The sequence below is a fragment of the Protopterus annectens genome, chromosome 1.part1 (assembly GCF_019279795.1).
Source record: "Protopterus annectens isolate FY-2018-M chromosome 1.part1, PAN1.0, whole genome shotgun sequence".
Taxonomy (NCBI): Eukaryota; Metazoa; Chordata; order Ceratodontiformes; family Protopteridae; genus Protopterus; species Protopterus annectens.
In genome coordinates this window covers 1,475,925,701-1,475,942,267 of record NC_056726.1, presented here as the reverse complement: position 1 = coordinate 1,475,942,267, position 16,567 = coordinate 1,475,925,701, and the positions used below count along the sequence as shown (strand labels likewise).

Sequence of the window (16,567 nt, the reverse complement as noted above, 5' to 3'; positions counted from 1 at the left end):
CTGTATATAAAATGGGTGACGGTTTAATGTTAGAGGGTACTCACAGACCTCAGCAAGTATCTCCAGAATGACTGCTTTATCGAATCGACGCAGTAGGGGTGCTCCCTATTTTTCTTCAAATAATCACACTACGAATAAAAGACAGATTGGTAACATGGGTTGCTCTCCCAGGATATTTTTTTAAATATTCTAATAATATACAGCATTACTGTAATGTTATTAGAAAAAATTGGCCTGTTCTTTTAGTAGGTGAAAATGTAAGACGGGTGGTGGGAGATTACCCCTCCTTTACATTCAGGAATAACATGTCACTTAAAAGGCTTTTATGTTATGGCCCAAGGTCTGTATGTCCCACACCCTCAGGGAAGGTTGGTACCCTTTCCTGTTATAATTGTAAAGCTTGCTCTGCTATTTCTCCAGATCCCTGTTTTACACACCCTTTCACCGGAAGTGGTTTTACACCTAGATTTGTGGCAACATGTAGGAGCAGGAACTTAGTTTATCTTGCTACATGCTGTTCCTGTAATGGTTTTTACATTGGTAAGACCACATGCCTGCTGAGGGAAAGAATTCTTGAGCATTTAGGAAACATACGCAATTAGGTTATATCTAATGCCCTAGCTAATCATGCCTTATCTTATCCAGGCCATAGTACCTTTCTGTTTAGGGTTCTACAAGTGCTGTATCCCAGCAGAAGAAGAGGTGATTTTAACAACACTGTTGAATTATGTGAACTAAAGTGGATTATCTCTATGAGAGCTTATGAATCTCCAGGCCTTAACAGTGGCACTTCCCTTAAGCTTGCCTTATTAGGCAGAAGATGATGCAAGATCATTTTTGTTTTTAATTGGTTCAGTTTTAATTGTTTCTTACTGATTGGTTGTGTACTTTTTTAAAAATATGTGATTTTTACTTTCATTTTGTATTTGGTCTGATGAAGCGGTAACCCCGCGAAAGCACTAACCTTTTCCCAGTAAACTGTTTGCTGTTTTACACATTTTCTGGACATTTATTTGGCTGGACCGTGGTGGTTTGACTCACTTATACTTATTTTTGGAACAGTTAAGGGCAGTAAGGACTCCCTTATGGTTATCACACAGTGTTTGCACAGTTTTGGATGGGAAGGACTCCCTTATGGTCACAGACAATGTCTACCCCAGTTAGGGGTGGGAAGGAGTCCCTTATGGTCACAGACAATGTATTGCACAGTTAGGGGTGGGAAGGACTCCCTTATGGTTACAGACAATGTCTACCACAGTTAGGGGTGGGAAGGACTCCCTTATGGTCACAGACAATGTCTGCCACAGTTAGGGGTGGGAAGGACTCCCTTATGGTCACAGACAATGTCTGCCACAGTTAGGGGTGGGAAGGACTCCCTTATGGTCACAGACAATGTCTGCCACAGTTAGGGGTGGGAAAGACTCCCTTATGGTCAGAGACAATGTCTGCCACAGTTAAGGGCTGGAACGACTCCTTTGTGGTCACAGACAATGTTTGCCACAGTTAAGGGTGAAGGATTTGCACTCATTTACCCCCATCACATGTTTTATATTGATCCTTCTCTATCATAATCCTTTATCGTTGTTGAGATTCACTTGTCAGAAGATTTTTTTTTAATGCTTAAAATGCTCATCTATTTCCTATTATGTTGTAACAATTTCGTAGGTGTCAAAATTAGCTTAATCCATATATACCCACCCAAAAAAGAATCGTTTTAAGTATGAAATATGTCAGAATAATTGCTTAGTGCATGTAACAGATTGTGCATACACATAAATCTCTATACTTTTTTAATTTTATAAAATTCAGTAAAGATGATATAATGAAGTAAAATAAAATTCATCTGAACTTGTTACAACCTCTGAGCCAGAATCCTGTTAAAATAAAATGTAATAACTGAGAAACATTTACTTGTTCAGCTGCATAAGGTAGCCCTTCCTGAAACATTATCTCAAATTGTTTTCTGCATTTTTTTTTGTATTCCAGAAACCACCAAGCTACCAGGCACAATGACCATAAAGATGAGGTACGTGCTTTCTGAAGTTCGTAAAGATGCAGGGTTAATGACAGTAAGGATGCTCAGATTTTTCTTGCACCTGCTCTTTTTATGCATAATATAATATATAATGGGATCTGTATTAGTGGATTGACGAAGCACACATGCAAGCTCTTTGCATAACCAAAAGGTAAGACAGCGCAAGGCATTTCTCCACCCAATACAGGATCCTTGATGTCACATGACCAGTGCACATCAACTGTGACCCTACATTTTCCAGTGTGCACAGATTGGGGAGATGTACAAAGAAATAAGGGAAATACAACCACTGTATGACTGTGGATACACATTTTGGGGAACAGTATGTGTTAATTAAATAAATACACCTGCAAGATAAATTGCAAAAAGAGGGAAGTGCAGAACGCCACCCACAGTACCACAGATGCAATGACAGTAAAATCACAATAATGTAGAAAACAGAGAAAGAAAATAAATTTCTTTTGGGGTCTTGATCATAAGGGCAGCTCGCTGCAGACCCATCCTACATGCACCTCATGGACTACTTCAGCCAAATATTTGACAGATGTTTATTTGGCCCACGTTTTTCTTAATTAGTTATCTAGTGTTGGCAGTGACATAGCAGGGGTGTGTTTAGTTCTCTCTTGCAAAACCGAGGCTTGAGCTGGGCCTAGAAATAAAGATATTAGTACTCAGTTAAATAAAGAAATAAAAACAGAGAGATACCTAAGCAAATAAATAAGTAAATGCATACATACATAAATATATAATCAAAAGGTTAAACAGACAGATATATATATATAGAGATAGATAAATTAATGTTGTCGTGTCTTTCGGCTTTTTCCCGGTTAGGGGTCGCCACAGCGGATAGATAAATGAATACATTTGTTTATTTTTTATTAGAACAAAATTCAACATTATCCCCGTTGTTTTCTTATTGATTATTCAGTTTTTTCAGCAGTAAAATCTCACTTTTCAGTGAATCATCATGATTGTAACTGCTTTATGTAAAAATTCTTCATTGAAGTTTGCTCCAAAAATGGTAGCCCAAGATTGGAATCTCATTCACAAGTGGAGATGAGCTCAGAGGATAGTGCTAAAGGAACAGCATGATGTCAGCAGATTCTGCAGAGAGGCATCCACTTTAATGCAGATTGCAACAATGTGTCATTCTTTAAATGTAACAATGTTATACAGTGGAACAAGAGTAGCGAGAGAGGGCCTTTTGGTCTCTATGTTTTCTTAACTGTTGGGTCTCGTCTTGTCAGTGTCTAAGAAAAGAAGTTTTATGATTAGAAGAACTTCATCTTAAGAGGAAGCACTATTTTCACAATGATTCTTCATCACAAGAAATGAAGTTCTTCATTTCTAGGATGAGGTTCTGTCTTTCCTTCATTCCTCCTGAGACTGTATAGTGATCTGTCATCAAAAATCACTATCAAGGAGGAAGAATTTTTTTTTTGGTCTCAGTTATATTAGAGATTCAAAATATTTCTTGACAGTCCTGCAAAACCTATTGAGGTCACACCAAATGCTGAGACCAGTCTTTCAGTAACAAATCTTTAATGACAAGTAAAACTTAAAAATGATATCAAGTAAGCACTTTCGCGTTCAGTCGCAAACGCTTCTTCAGACTTAAAAACAGAGCTGTGATGACCTGTTAAATACAGAAACGCTACTACCTCACTTCCTTTTCATTAATTAAAATACATTCCTAATATATCCTATCACTTTGAACCAAACTTATATATATAAAACATAACTATATACAGATAAAGTGCTTACTTGATTGAAGAAGCTTTTGTAACTGAACGCGAAAGCGCTTATTTGATATCATTTTTAAGTTTTACTTGTCATTAAAGATTTGTTACTGAAAGATTGCTCTCAGCATCTGGTGTGACCTCGAAAGTTTTTTTCTGGATTATATTTGTGTTTCGTTTGGGGACTTTATCCTCGTACAGCTCTATTTTTGTGAATATTTCTTGACAGTGTCGATTTGTTTATGTGTCTTTTGGCCAGTGAGGGTAATTTTGTAGTTACTTTGTATGAGAATAATGTATACACTAATATTCCTTATGATATAAAAGCAGAAATACTTGTGCTATTTTATAGATTATATTACTGGGATCATTAATACAGTAGAACGTATGAAAATCATACTAGAAAAATAATACATTGTTTAATATTGCATTGATGCATGCACTTAGATCAAATGTTTCTTTTAAAACTACCTCTCAAATTTCTTCAATACTTAAATGCACAAACAGCAACTAATTTACATGTTGGGGAGCACCACCCCAAGTGTTTAGTCTTAGTCCTGATGCTGACCCAGGCTAGTCAGCTGTAAACTCCTTTTATACCATCCCCTTGTAGATCATGTAATAAAGATCTGTAACCACGGATATGTAATTTCCTACTATCTCTGCAGCCAGTCTGGTTGATATGGCTTACCTCTCAACTGTCCAGATTTTCACAGAATGTCCAGATTTTTGCTTCATATTTTTGGTCTATTCCTCATAACATGTGTGGCTTTCTGGCAAATCACTGGGATGATGTGAGGATTGAAGTCACTAAATAATGACATACATTTGAGTTTCAGACTTCAAATCCTTCAGAAAAAAATAAGTTGTGTCTTACCATAACATTCCATCTGTGTTGTTGATCTTCTTTCATTCACCACTGATGGGTTCGGTTCCTAGCCCTCAGAACCGAGTCGGCCTAATACCAAGCTCGTACCAGCTAAAAACTCTCGAGCTAAGCTTCTACCCACAATGTTTGCCCATGTTGTAGACCTAAAAGCAGAGGCCATTTCTGTGCAAATGCCCTAAGACACCACTTGGACCCAAAGTATCCCCAGGAGCCTTTGGCGGGGAAGGAGGGTGGGAAGTGATGAATGAAAGAAGATCAACAACACAGATGGAACGTTATGGTATGACATAACTTCTTTATCTGATGTTGTTAATCTTCTTTCCATTCATCACTGATGGGACAGACTCCCAAGCTACTTTGTGATCCTTGGGAAGCCCTTATGGAAGAACGTTCCTGAGTACCATTGAGCGGAAGGCAGCTCTCCCTCTGGAGACCACATCCAATTTGTAATGATTGATAAAAGTGTGGGGTTTAGCCCAAGTGGCTGCTGCACAAATATCATCCATAGAAGCCCTGGAGTGGAAGGCTACAGATGTTGCCATCAATCTAGTGGAATGTGCTTTGATATTCTGTGGCAGAGTTTGTTTTGCAAATGAATAAATGAAACGTATGCAGCCCTTTAACCATTTTGCTAATGTGAACTTGGAAACAGAATTTCCCATTCTAGGCCCAGAAAAGGAAATGAAAATTTGGTCCATTTTACGTATTGCTTTGGTCCTGTCTAAATAAAATCTCATTTGTCTGTGTACATCCAAGGAATGTAGGCAGTATTCTCCTTTGTTAGAAAATGTTGGGAAAAATATGGGTAGGTCAATAGATTGATTGATGGAAAAATCAGAAACAACTTTGGGGAGAAAAGATGGGGTCGTCTTGAGTGATACTCTGTCCTTGTGGAAGATTAGATAGGGTCTTTTGGTGCACAATGCATGAAGCTCAGAAATTCATCTGGTTGGTGTGATGGCTACCAAGAAGAGGGATTTTCATGACAAGAATTTGAGGTCACATTTTGCTGTGGGCTCAAAGGGAGGCTGAGTCAAAGATTGAAGAATTAACGTGAGGTTCCATGGCTCTATAGGTTGTATGATTGGAGGCCTAATGTGAGAAACTCCTTTGAGAAAAGTTTTACATAAACTTAGTGATATGAGGGGAGTACCATCCAAACCATTATGATAATTTGAAACAGCCACCAGATCTACTCGTATGGTAGAGGCTGTGGCTCCATCTTCAAAAAACTTAGACAGGTACTGTAAAACCACTATGACTGGAACCAAATACGGATCTAGCATCTTTTCCTTTGACCAAATAGAGAACCTTTTCCATTTGTCTCGATATAATTTCCTGGTGGATGGTTTATGAGAGGCCAGAATAATGCCATGAACAGGTGAGGTGAGATAATCCTGCCTAGCAATTAATGGAAGTGGAGAAACCAAACTGTCAGCTTGAGACTGGACAGGTTCGGATGACTCAACCCTTGTGGTGAGAAATTAGGTCTGGAAGAGGGTCCAGAATCCTTGGTCAATATAACAGATGAGGCAGAAGGAAGGGGAACCAAACTTGTTGAGGCCAAAATGGGGCTATGAGGATCACTTTGCATTTCAACCGAATAGCTTTCTTTATGAATTGTGGAATCAGAGGGATGGGGGGATAGGCATTTAGCAGTCCCGTGGGCCAATCGTAAATCAGAGCGTCCCTCAGAGACTCCCCCTTTGGGGGGAATATGGTAAAAAAGCTGCTGCATTTGTTGTTTGATGGGGCAATGAAAAGGTTGCAACAAGGCTGGCCCCAACGGCTGAAGATTTCTGCAGCTACTTTAGGATTGAGAGACCACTCGTGGGGCAAGAGAATACATCTGCTCAACTTGTCTGCAATCACATTGGAGCTCCCTGGGATATGTGTTGCTATCAGAAAGCAGTTGGAAGCTATCACCCACTGCCAAATTCTCATGGTCTCTCGGCACAGGGGGTAGGACTTGGTTCCTCCTTGCTTGTTGATATACCAGATTACTGACATATTGTCTGACTGAACTGCAATCGTTCCAGAAGGAAGAACTGGTTGGAGTGCTTGCAACACTAACATCACTGCTCAGTTCTAGAATGTTGATATGCAGGTTGACCTCCAATGTGGACCATGTGCCATGGACTGTCTTTCCCTGGAAATACCCCGCCCCCACTCTATCAGGGAAGCATCCCTGGTCATAATGGCCTTAGGCCGAGGGGACTGGAATGGGCGGCTCCAAAGTTCTTTGTCTGGCCTCATCCCCCAAAGAAGATCCTGCTTGCAAGAATTGGTTATCTGAATCTGAAAACACAGAGGGTGATGGTTTGGGAACTACTGAGAGAGGAGAAGCCATTGAAGAATTTGCATGTGCAGTTTTGCAAGAGGTGCTATTGGTATGGAAGCTGCCATGGATCCTAGAACCTGAAGAAAGTACAGTTGTGTACACTTACCATAAATGTAGATGTTCGAGTGTCTTCACTGTTGCAGTCATCACTGTAGGGTTCTTCCTGCCGGCAGGCAGCCCTCGGTCGGCCAGAATCCCAAAGTCTGGGTCCGGCGTCGGCTGTTCAGTCATGCTCCCTGACGTCAGAGTGCCAGGAGTACAAAGCTGCCAGCCGACGCCATGTTCTCCAGTTGTTCTTGCCCCAGATGTCAGGTGCCCAAAAGTGAAGGCTAATAGTAAAACAAAAAAGTAAAATACAACAAACCCCATACTCTGTAGCAAATACACCTCAGAAGAAGGGTGAAGTAGGAAACCACAGTAATGAAAGTAAAAGAGGGGACAGGGGGGGTGGGTAACCCAGACTGCAACAGTGAAGACACTCGAACATCTACATTTATGGTAAGTGTACACAACTGTACTATGTTCATCGTGTTTCACTGTTGCAGTCATCACTGTAGGGTGGTGGTTATAGAGTAGAAGGGGCGGCTAGAAGGCCCTGCAAGACTGCAGAAGCAAAGCCTGCCCTAGACTTAGAGTAAAGAGGGAGATTATAGCGTTTAAAGTATGCAATGAACTCCAAGTTGCAGCTTCCAAAATATCTTTGGTAGGTACTCCCCTGAGAAAGGCAGCTGAAGTAGCAGCAGCTCTGGTAGAGTGAGTCCTAATTTTTCCTGGGATTTGCTTTCCATGATGAGAGTAACAAAATCTGATTCCATGAGCAATCCATTTAGAAATGGTCTGTTTTGAAATGGCTTTGCCTTGAGAATTTGTTGCATAAGAAACAAACAGTTGCTGTGTTTTCCTGATATCCTTGGTTCTGTCCATGTAAAAACGAAGTTGCCTGTGTACATCCAAGGAATGCAAGATCCTTTCCCCCTTATTTTGTGGGTTAGTGAAAAAAGTTGGCAAGTGAATAGTTTGATTTAAAGCCACTTTGGAAACCACTTTAGGCATGAAAGTAGGATTAGTCCTTAAAGACACCCTGTCTTGGTGAAAAATAATATAAGGGTCCATAGCCATGAGTGCTTGTAACTCCGAGACTCTCCTGGCTGAAGTCAAGGCCAGTAGGATAGCTGTCTTCCATGATAAATACTTAATATCAGTTGTGGCAGCAGGCTCAAAAGGAGGCAGAGTGAGTTTTTCTAGAACATAGTTGAGGTCCCAGGCAGGTATGGGTGGTGTCCTAGGGGGCCTTAAATTCTTTGCTCCTCTGAGATATTGTTTCAGAAGTGGATGCAAAAAGATTGGAGGGTCTGTATTGTAATGTGCAGAGATAGCTGAGGCATGAATTTTTATGGAGGAGAAGGATAAACCCTTATGTAGCATGTCTGTCAGGTAATGTAAAATCAATGGGATATTAGGAATGAGAGGATCCAAATCCTGAGCATGCATCCAGGTGCAAAATCTCTTCCATTTACCTGCATAAGATTTTCTAGTGCTAGGCCGTCTGGCTTCTAAGATGACATCCATGACCTGTTTTGGTAAGGGTAGGAATAGTCATAGACCCTGAATACGCCAGGCTGCCAGGCAGTGAGTTTTGATATGAGAGTGCAGAACCTGGCCCTGGTGTTGGGGCAAAAGATTTGGAATCAGAGGTAAAATCCAAGGAGGCTCCTGGGATAGATTCATCAGTGTGGAGTACCAAAATTGACGAGGCCAATTTGGGGCCAGTAAAATCATCTTGGGTTTGTCCTGTTTGATCTTTAATAACACCCGTGGAAGAAGAGGTAGTGGAGGAAAGGCATACCCCGAGAGGTTTCTCCAACTGAATGAGAGAGCATCCACTTTCCATGCTAGTTTGTGAAATGTCCTTGTGCAAAAAATCTGTAACTGGTGGTTGAGGGGGGGATGCAAATAGATCTATGTCTGGGCAGCCCCAGGCTTCTGTAATCATCTTGAATATTTGGGTGTCTAGCATCCACTCGTGTGGGTCTGACAGGTTCCTGCTCAGGCTGTCTGCCAGAATATTTTGTTTCCCTGGCAGGAACTGAGCTTGTAGATCCACTTTGCAAGCTAGAGCTGTGTTCCATAGGGTCATGGCTAGTCTGCAAAGGGGGTAGGAGTGTGAACCCCCTTGCTTGTTTATGTACCACATAACTGTGGTGTTGTCTGTCCGTATCAGTAGTTGTCCTGGCTGTAGAAGATCCCTGAAAGCCAAGAGGGCATTCTGTACTGCTAACATCTCTTAAATTGATATGTAGGTGCTTCTGATCCTCTGTCCAATAACCTTGCAGGCTTTTCCCCTGCAAGTGGGCTCCCCATGCGTAATCCGAGGTGTCCGTGGTTAACACTTGGCTGGCTGGAGGCAGACTGAAGGCTTTCCCTTTGTTGTGAAGACATGCCATGGTCTACCAATGGAATTCCTTTTGTAGGCAAGGCAAGACAGCAATCTGTGTGTCTAGACTGTGGCAATGCTGGGACCATACACTTTTTAGGTACCATTGTATTTTTCTCATATGTAGTCTTGCATTTGTTATGAGAAGGATGCAGGAGGCCATGTAACCCAGAGCCTGCAGGAATTTCCTTGCAATTAGCTGAGACATTAATGCCAAGGTTTTGAAAGTTGAAGCCAGCTGTAGTTGTTTTTTGGATGTCAGGAATGCCATCTGGGTTGTTGTGTTTAGAAGAGCACCCAGAAAAGTTATCTGTTGTGTGGGTGTCAAATTTGACTTTTTTATGTTCACAGTGAATCCCAGGTACTTGAGTAGCTTTTGAACAAATTCCAGGTGCTGGAGTAAGACATCCTTGCTGTCTGCTTGAATAAGGCAGTCGTCCAGATAAGGGTAAATTTGAATTCCCTGGAGTCTGCAATAAGCTACTACTGGTACCAGGCACTTGGTGAAGACCCTGGGCGCAGTAGACAAGCCAAAGGGCAGCGCAGAGAATTGGTAATGTTTCGAGCTGGCCTTGAACCTGAGGTATTTTCTGCACTCCTGTCTGATAGGGATGTGCAGGTAAGCCTCCTTTAAATCCAATGTCACCATCCATGCATTTTTGCTCAACATTGGCAGGAGCTGCTGCAGAGTAAGCATCTTGAACTTTGGTATCTTCAGGAAAGTATTTAAAACTGACAGATCCAGGACAGGTCTCCATGAATCTTGTTTTCTGGGAACTAGAAAGAGCCTTGAGTAAAAGCCTTGCCCTGTCTCTGATTGTGGAACCAGTTCTATGGCCCTCATAGCCATGAGGGAACCCACCTGGTTTAATGCCTCTGCCCATTGGTGTTTTGGTAGGTCTGGCCATCCGTTTGGTCTTGGCAAGGTATGAAAGTGGAATTTGTAACCTTTTGAAACTAATTCCAGCACCCACTTGTCTTGGGTTATGTAAGTCCAATTTTGTTGAACAAGAGAGAGTTTTCCCCCTAGAGGGACTTCCAGGAGAGAAGTTCCTGGAGCCATGCAGGGTGAGTCATTGAGCCTGTTTTCTATAAGATTGAGGTCTGTCCTCTCCACCCCTGGGGGTGGAAGCACTCCACTGTCTAGGTCTGTAAGAGGTCTGAGCTTGGGCCCTCCCTCTGGAGCACCTATATCTACCCCTCTGAGGCCTGTCCGAGCTGGGAAAGGACTAATTTTTAGTTGGCCAATTTCTGCTAAATCTAGGGGGCTGAACTTGTAAGAAATCCTTAACCGTTTGCATGGATTTTGCCTTATCTGCTAAATCTTGTGGTTTGAACTTGTAAGAAATCCTTAACCGTTTGCATGGATTTTGCCTTATCCTCCATTTTCTTTATCACCTCTTCAGCCTTAGACCCAAACAAAACATTATGCTGAACAGGAGCATCCAGTAACTTTGCTTTCACTTGATCAGGTAAATTTTGTTCCTTTAACCAAGCATGCCTTCTAATGACTGTGCCAGTGGCAGCCGCCCTGCATGAAGCCTCCAAGGCATCAAAACCACAGTGTAAACTATGCTTCCCCACTTGCTCAGTAGCATGCATCAAATCATGTAATTCCTTATTATCTGCACATGCAGAAATGGTACTTAGCTTTTGTTTCATAACAGACAGCAGGAACTGCTGATATTTTAGCATATGAAATTGGCAATTTAAAGCCCTGATAGATAAAGTAGCAAAAGTGTACACTTTTTTGCCTCATCTCTCCAAAGCTCTGGAATCCTTATCTGTCGGAATAGGGTTTTTAACAGAGGCAGCCTTAACACCCTTAGGATCCTGAGAAATGGTTTCTGGATCAGCAGCAAGATTTTTGTAAAGGAACTGGTGGGAGTCAGGGACCCTGTAATATCTGTCAGGCTTAGCAGGGGTTGGAGGAAAAGAGTCAGGAGTTAAATTAGCCTCAGAAAAGGCATCATCCACAATATCCAAAATGGGAGGAATAGCCAGGGGTCTATGTTGGGGAAGAAGAATGAAATCCCTGAGCCTTCTCTTAGATTCAGAGTACTCCTGTCCTTCCCAGTGAAAATTTTCCCTCATGTCATGTAAAGTTTCCCCAAAAGAAAAATCCTCAGGGGGAGAAGCTGATGGAAAGGATTCCTCAGTATCAGAATCCTCATAAGGAGGGAAAGTATATTCCTGTTCAGAGGAAGACACTGAAGAAATAGATGCCTGATCAGAGGATTCAAAATCCAGTTCTTGCCTTCGTCTTTTGTCTGGAGGGGTATGTGAACCCCTAATCATGGTTAGTAAATCCTCCGCCATTTTAAGCAGCTGTTTCTGAGATTTGGGTCCCGGATCAGAAGAGGTCTGGGCTGGTGTCTTTGATTTAGAAGGAGTCTTTGCCTTTGTCTTTGGCTTTGCCTTTATCAGAAGCTGTGTAGGCCTGAAAACCCCCTCAGAAGCCGGTACCTACACAGCGGCTCCGGACCCATCTGAGGAAGCATTGTCCAAAGGTCCTGCAGCTGGAGTACTCAAAAGCCTAGTTGGCTCCTCGTGGGAGTCCGTTTTGGCAATCGGTTCTGAAATGGCCGACAACAGGGGCTGCGAAAGCACCTCACTGACGACGGCCGAACCTGGAGCTGGCTCTGCTTGTAAACAGTCGTCTGATTTGGACCTCAGAGGCCTGTCCTTATCCTTGCGTCGTTTGTGAACTCCGGTAGTTGGAAGCGTGTCCGACGACATTTTATAATTAAATCGTCTGCCAAAGTAGTGAAAAGCAAAATCGTACCTTCGCTTAATCGTACATTGGTTAAATCTAGCACAAAACCGACAACTAGCTACATCGTGGTCAGGGCCTAAACAAGGAATACAGTAAGAGTGGAAATCCTTATGAGGTATTTGCTTCCCACAAGAAATACAATTATTAACTTTTTCTGACATCGGACTGGAGCAAGAAAAAAGTTTCCCCAACGGGGTACTTAGCTTTGAGAAGAAGAAGTAAGTCTTCGGACTGAAGTACGAAAAAATATCAGGAGACAGCCGACCAGCATTTGCGAACTGCTTCCACTGCACGGCAAGAAAGACTGGAGAACATGGCGTCGGCTGGCAGCTTTGTACTCCTAGCACTCTGATGTCAGGGAGCATGACTGAACAGCCGACACTGGACCCAGACTTTGGGATTCTGGCCGACCGAGGGCTGCCTGCCGGCAGGAAGAACCCTACAGTAATGACTGCAACAGTGAAACATGATGAACATCCTCTCTCACTGAGACTTTGTTTTGACAAAGTACCACCCAGAGCTGAAGCCTCAACCCCTGGTGTCTGTGAGCTGGGAGCGACACCAGACAGGATCAGGTGTCAAAGACTACCCCGATGAATTCTACCTGCTGGACCGGAGTAAGATTGGATTTCTCCCAGTACACAATTATCTCCAAAACTTCTGCCAGTGAAAGGGTGTATTGCTGGGCTGTTACATGAAGATGCTTGGTGGGGGCAGTAAGGAGCCAATTGTCCAAATACGGAAACACCTGGAATCCTTGCAGTCTCAAGTGAGCTGTAACCACTGCCATGCATTTTGTGAACACTCTGGGCAAGAAACTGGTAATGACTGACTCCTAGCCAGAAGTGAAGAAGACTCCTGGAGCATTTGTCCATTTTGATGTGGTAATACGCGTCCCAGAGATCTATCGAGCACATCCAATCACCTTCCCTTAGAAAAGGGAGAATGGACTGAACCGTGACCATCCGGAATTTAGTTTGGCTAACAGATTTGTTCAAACTGCTGAGATCCAGAATGGGTCTCTAGTCCCCTGTCTTTTTTGGCACCAAAAAGAATCTTGAGTAAAATCTGGATCCGCATTGGTATGGTGGGACTACTTGGATGACTCTTTTTTGATACAGCTTGTTTATTTCTGAAGCTACTTCTTCCTTTTGACTGGGTGAAACGTTGGGAAGTTTTGTCAGAAGTTTTGGATAAGTGATGAGAGGAATGGTGTAACCTCTGGTTATGATATTCTGCACCCAACAATTGGTGGTAATAGAGTGCCAGGCAGCTTCGTGCAGAGAGAAACGACCCCCAACTGCTTCCAGAGGAAAGCAATCGGGCCGATCTTCAGGAGCGCTGGTAAGGCTGCTCAGAGAAAGAATCCCTGGGGCCTTGGCTATGTGGACCCCCTCTGCCTCGATAAGGGCATCTTCCAGAATTGTTACCTCCTCTGCCCCTGGGAGTATCATCACCACACATGACATGGAAAGGACCCTGAGTTCTTTGTGCCACATCTTCCCACTCTTCTGGTTCCTGGAAAAGGAATGTTGATGGTTTGAAAAACGTAGACCTACAGCAGACAGGTTCTTACCATCCTGCTCACACCTGGCCAGAGTGTCCTTTACCTTGGAGCCAAAAAGGGAAGATGCTTTGATGGGAGCATTTAGAAAGGAAGACTTGAAGGGATCCATGAGGTCACAAATGCGCATCCAGGCATGACGTCTCATAACTATGCCTGAACCCACAGCTCTAGCCACCCCTTCGGTTGAGTGTGAAAACAATCTCATGGACGAGTTGGAGATTGATTCCAGGGTTGCGAGCTGTGAGGCAACTTTATCCCTTACCTCGTCAGACACCTGTCCTGTGAGTGTTGCAGAGAGTTTGGAAATCAAGTTTCTTTAGAGCCTCGTGAAATGTGCCAAGTAGTTCAGGGACTGTATGGCAAAGGTCACTGATGCAAATACTCACTTCCCCAATCTGTTTATGGCCTGGGACTCTCTGTTGGGTGAGTGGACAATAGAACACTCTTCAGCTAGATCCTTTTTCGTGGCCACTGCCACCACCATAGCAATGACTGATAAACCTCTGGACCAATGTAGGTTTTCCTTGGGTGGAGAAAGTATCTTGTCAGGTCTTAGAGGGATCGCCTCAATGGAATCAGGGTTCTTCCAAATGCGCTGCACCATGAGCTGAACTAGCTCATCTGCAGACGGGGTCACCCAAGAGGTAGATGGCCAGGCATGGAAAGCCTTCAGAAACACGGACTCCTCAAAAGAAGGATTAGTGGGCTTCCAGTCACCCCTCTGTTTCAGCATTTCAAGTATGTCTCCAAAGGCAACATCATCAAGAGGTGACTGTGGGGACCCTTTATTGTCATCGAAATCCATGTACTCTTTTAGAGACTCCTCAGGCGAGTCTACGTGCTTCCTCTTGCATGATCTCTTCCATGGGAGCTCCTCAGTGGGGGCTTCTGAGGAGGACTAGGAAGAGTGGACACCCTGCAAGGGGGATTCCTGTGGCTTCCCTGCCTGGTGTCCCGGAGAGGTGGCCAGTGGCAGCTGTAGCTCAGGGGAAGAAATCTGGGGATCTGACGTCGGCGAAATGCTTCCAGAAGCAAGTGCCCTCTCCATAGCACGGAAAGCAGGTCTGTCCGAAGAGGGATGGGATCACTGAACCGAGAGGGATAACCTCGGAACCAGGGTCACACCCCGCTCCATCAAACCCACTCTTGAGGGTAGACCCTCAAGCAGGATCGGTGCAGAAAAAGTTCCCGGCACTGAGGATGGAGCCGAAGAAACAGTCAGAACCATGCCATGAACAGAGGAGCCTGCAGCCTAATCATGGGGGTGAGGAAGGGCTGGTTCAGCTGGAACCATGGACCAAAGGGACAGTCCTGGAGCCCCAGTGAGGTCCATTACAGGCACCGAGATGGGGGGTTCCAAAAGGGATGTCGGAGCAGAAGGCTTTTGAACCAGAATGGTCAAAGGAGGAGAATATAATGGAGTCCATGGAGAAGTCAACCCAAGTCCTGCAGGAGGGTGGGTGCTGGAAGGAGTGAGTATTCCCCTGGCTGCCAACAGCTGATCCACAAGATGCACCACATCAAGTTCTGAAAGGCTCCTGGTGGATCTAGTGGATAGCCCCAATGGGAAGTCAGGTCATTCTAGGAATGAACTGTACACTTGCCTTAGAAATAGATCTATGGATATGGAGTATTGGGTTTGTGGTGTGGAGTCTACCAGCACTGATATCTCAAGTTTGGAGACAGGAAGCAGTGGGGTCAAAAAACATTCTTGTTGGGACCATGAAAAAGCTCGGTTCTGAAAAGACACTTGGAGCCAATATGGAAGGTTCAGTCGTCATTGCAGAGATAGTCATTGAAGGCATGCATTGTGCTGAAGTGGCACCCAGTGCCAAAGTCGTAGTAGTTGAGGTGAGGTCGATAGTCAGTGCCAGAGACAGTGTCTGAGCCAAAGCTGGCGCCGACATCGTAACAGCCATAACTGGAGCAGAAGAGGTCAGTGCCGACAAGGCAGATTTATGCTCCAAAGATAGTTTTGGCACTTTAGATTTCACAGACTTGCCCTGGTTACCAAAAGGTGAAGAGGGAACCGAATGGGGCCTTTTCTTATCCTTAATAGGAGGGGTTGAGACCTCTGTCACAGAAAGGCCCTCTGAACAGGGTGACTTAAGTAGGCCCTTCAGTATTAACTTATTCTTGCGCTCATTCAAAGTGTGTTGAGTGAAACTTTGACAAATCACACAGGGAGGTTGCACCAAAAGATGGGGCACCCCCAAACAATAAACACAATAATCGTGAGTGTCACTATTCGGACATTTACCATTACATGAAGCACAATGTTTGAAACCCGATGTACCCTTTTTATCAGACATCATGAAAAAACTAAACAAAACAATCAAGGTTTTATAATATTGTAGAAAAGATAGTAAGTTCTGCTATCTCTATGTTTAAACCTTTCTAAATACACACAATATCTATCAAAAACCGTCAAAACACACAACTAGACAGAAAAAGGAAAGAGAGAAGACATACCAACGATGGTATTCAAGGAATACCACAAGGGTAGAGAGAGAAGGCCGTTACACCAATGGTACTTAAAAGATTACCAACCGGGTAGAAGTAGGAGTGAAAAGGCTAAATATGACTGTAAATATATAGACTTATCAATATAAATCACTAACAAGAAGGAAAGTGACAAAAAATTTCACAAGATATCAAAATGTTTCCACTTAGCTGAGAGCTCAGCTGAAACGCAGCTTTACGGCTATGTGGCAAATGAGATCTGGGGTAACAGGGAAAAGGGCATTGTAGGTAGAAGCTTAGCTCGAGAGTTTTTGACTGGCACG

The 16,567-nt window shown here is 43.4% G+C and overlaps 1 protein-coding gene across 2 annotated transcripts in view; it reads left to right on the top strand.

The window, feature by feature from the left end:
* DCDC2B (doublecortin domain containing 2B) overlaps positions 1–16,567 on the top strand; it is a 722,606-nt gene that overhangs the window by 503,031 nt on the left and 203,008 nt on the right. For both annotated transcript variants that reach the window (XM_044082560.1, XM_044082551.1), the window contains one exon: positions 1,987–2,026. In XM_044082560.1, the coding sequence (XP_043938495.1) occupies positions 1,987–2,026 (40 nt within the window). The remainder of the gene's footprint in view (positions 1–1,986; positions 2,027–16,567) is intronic.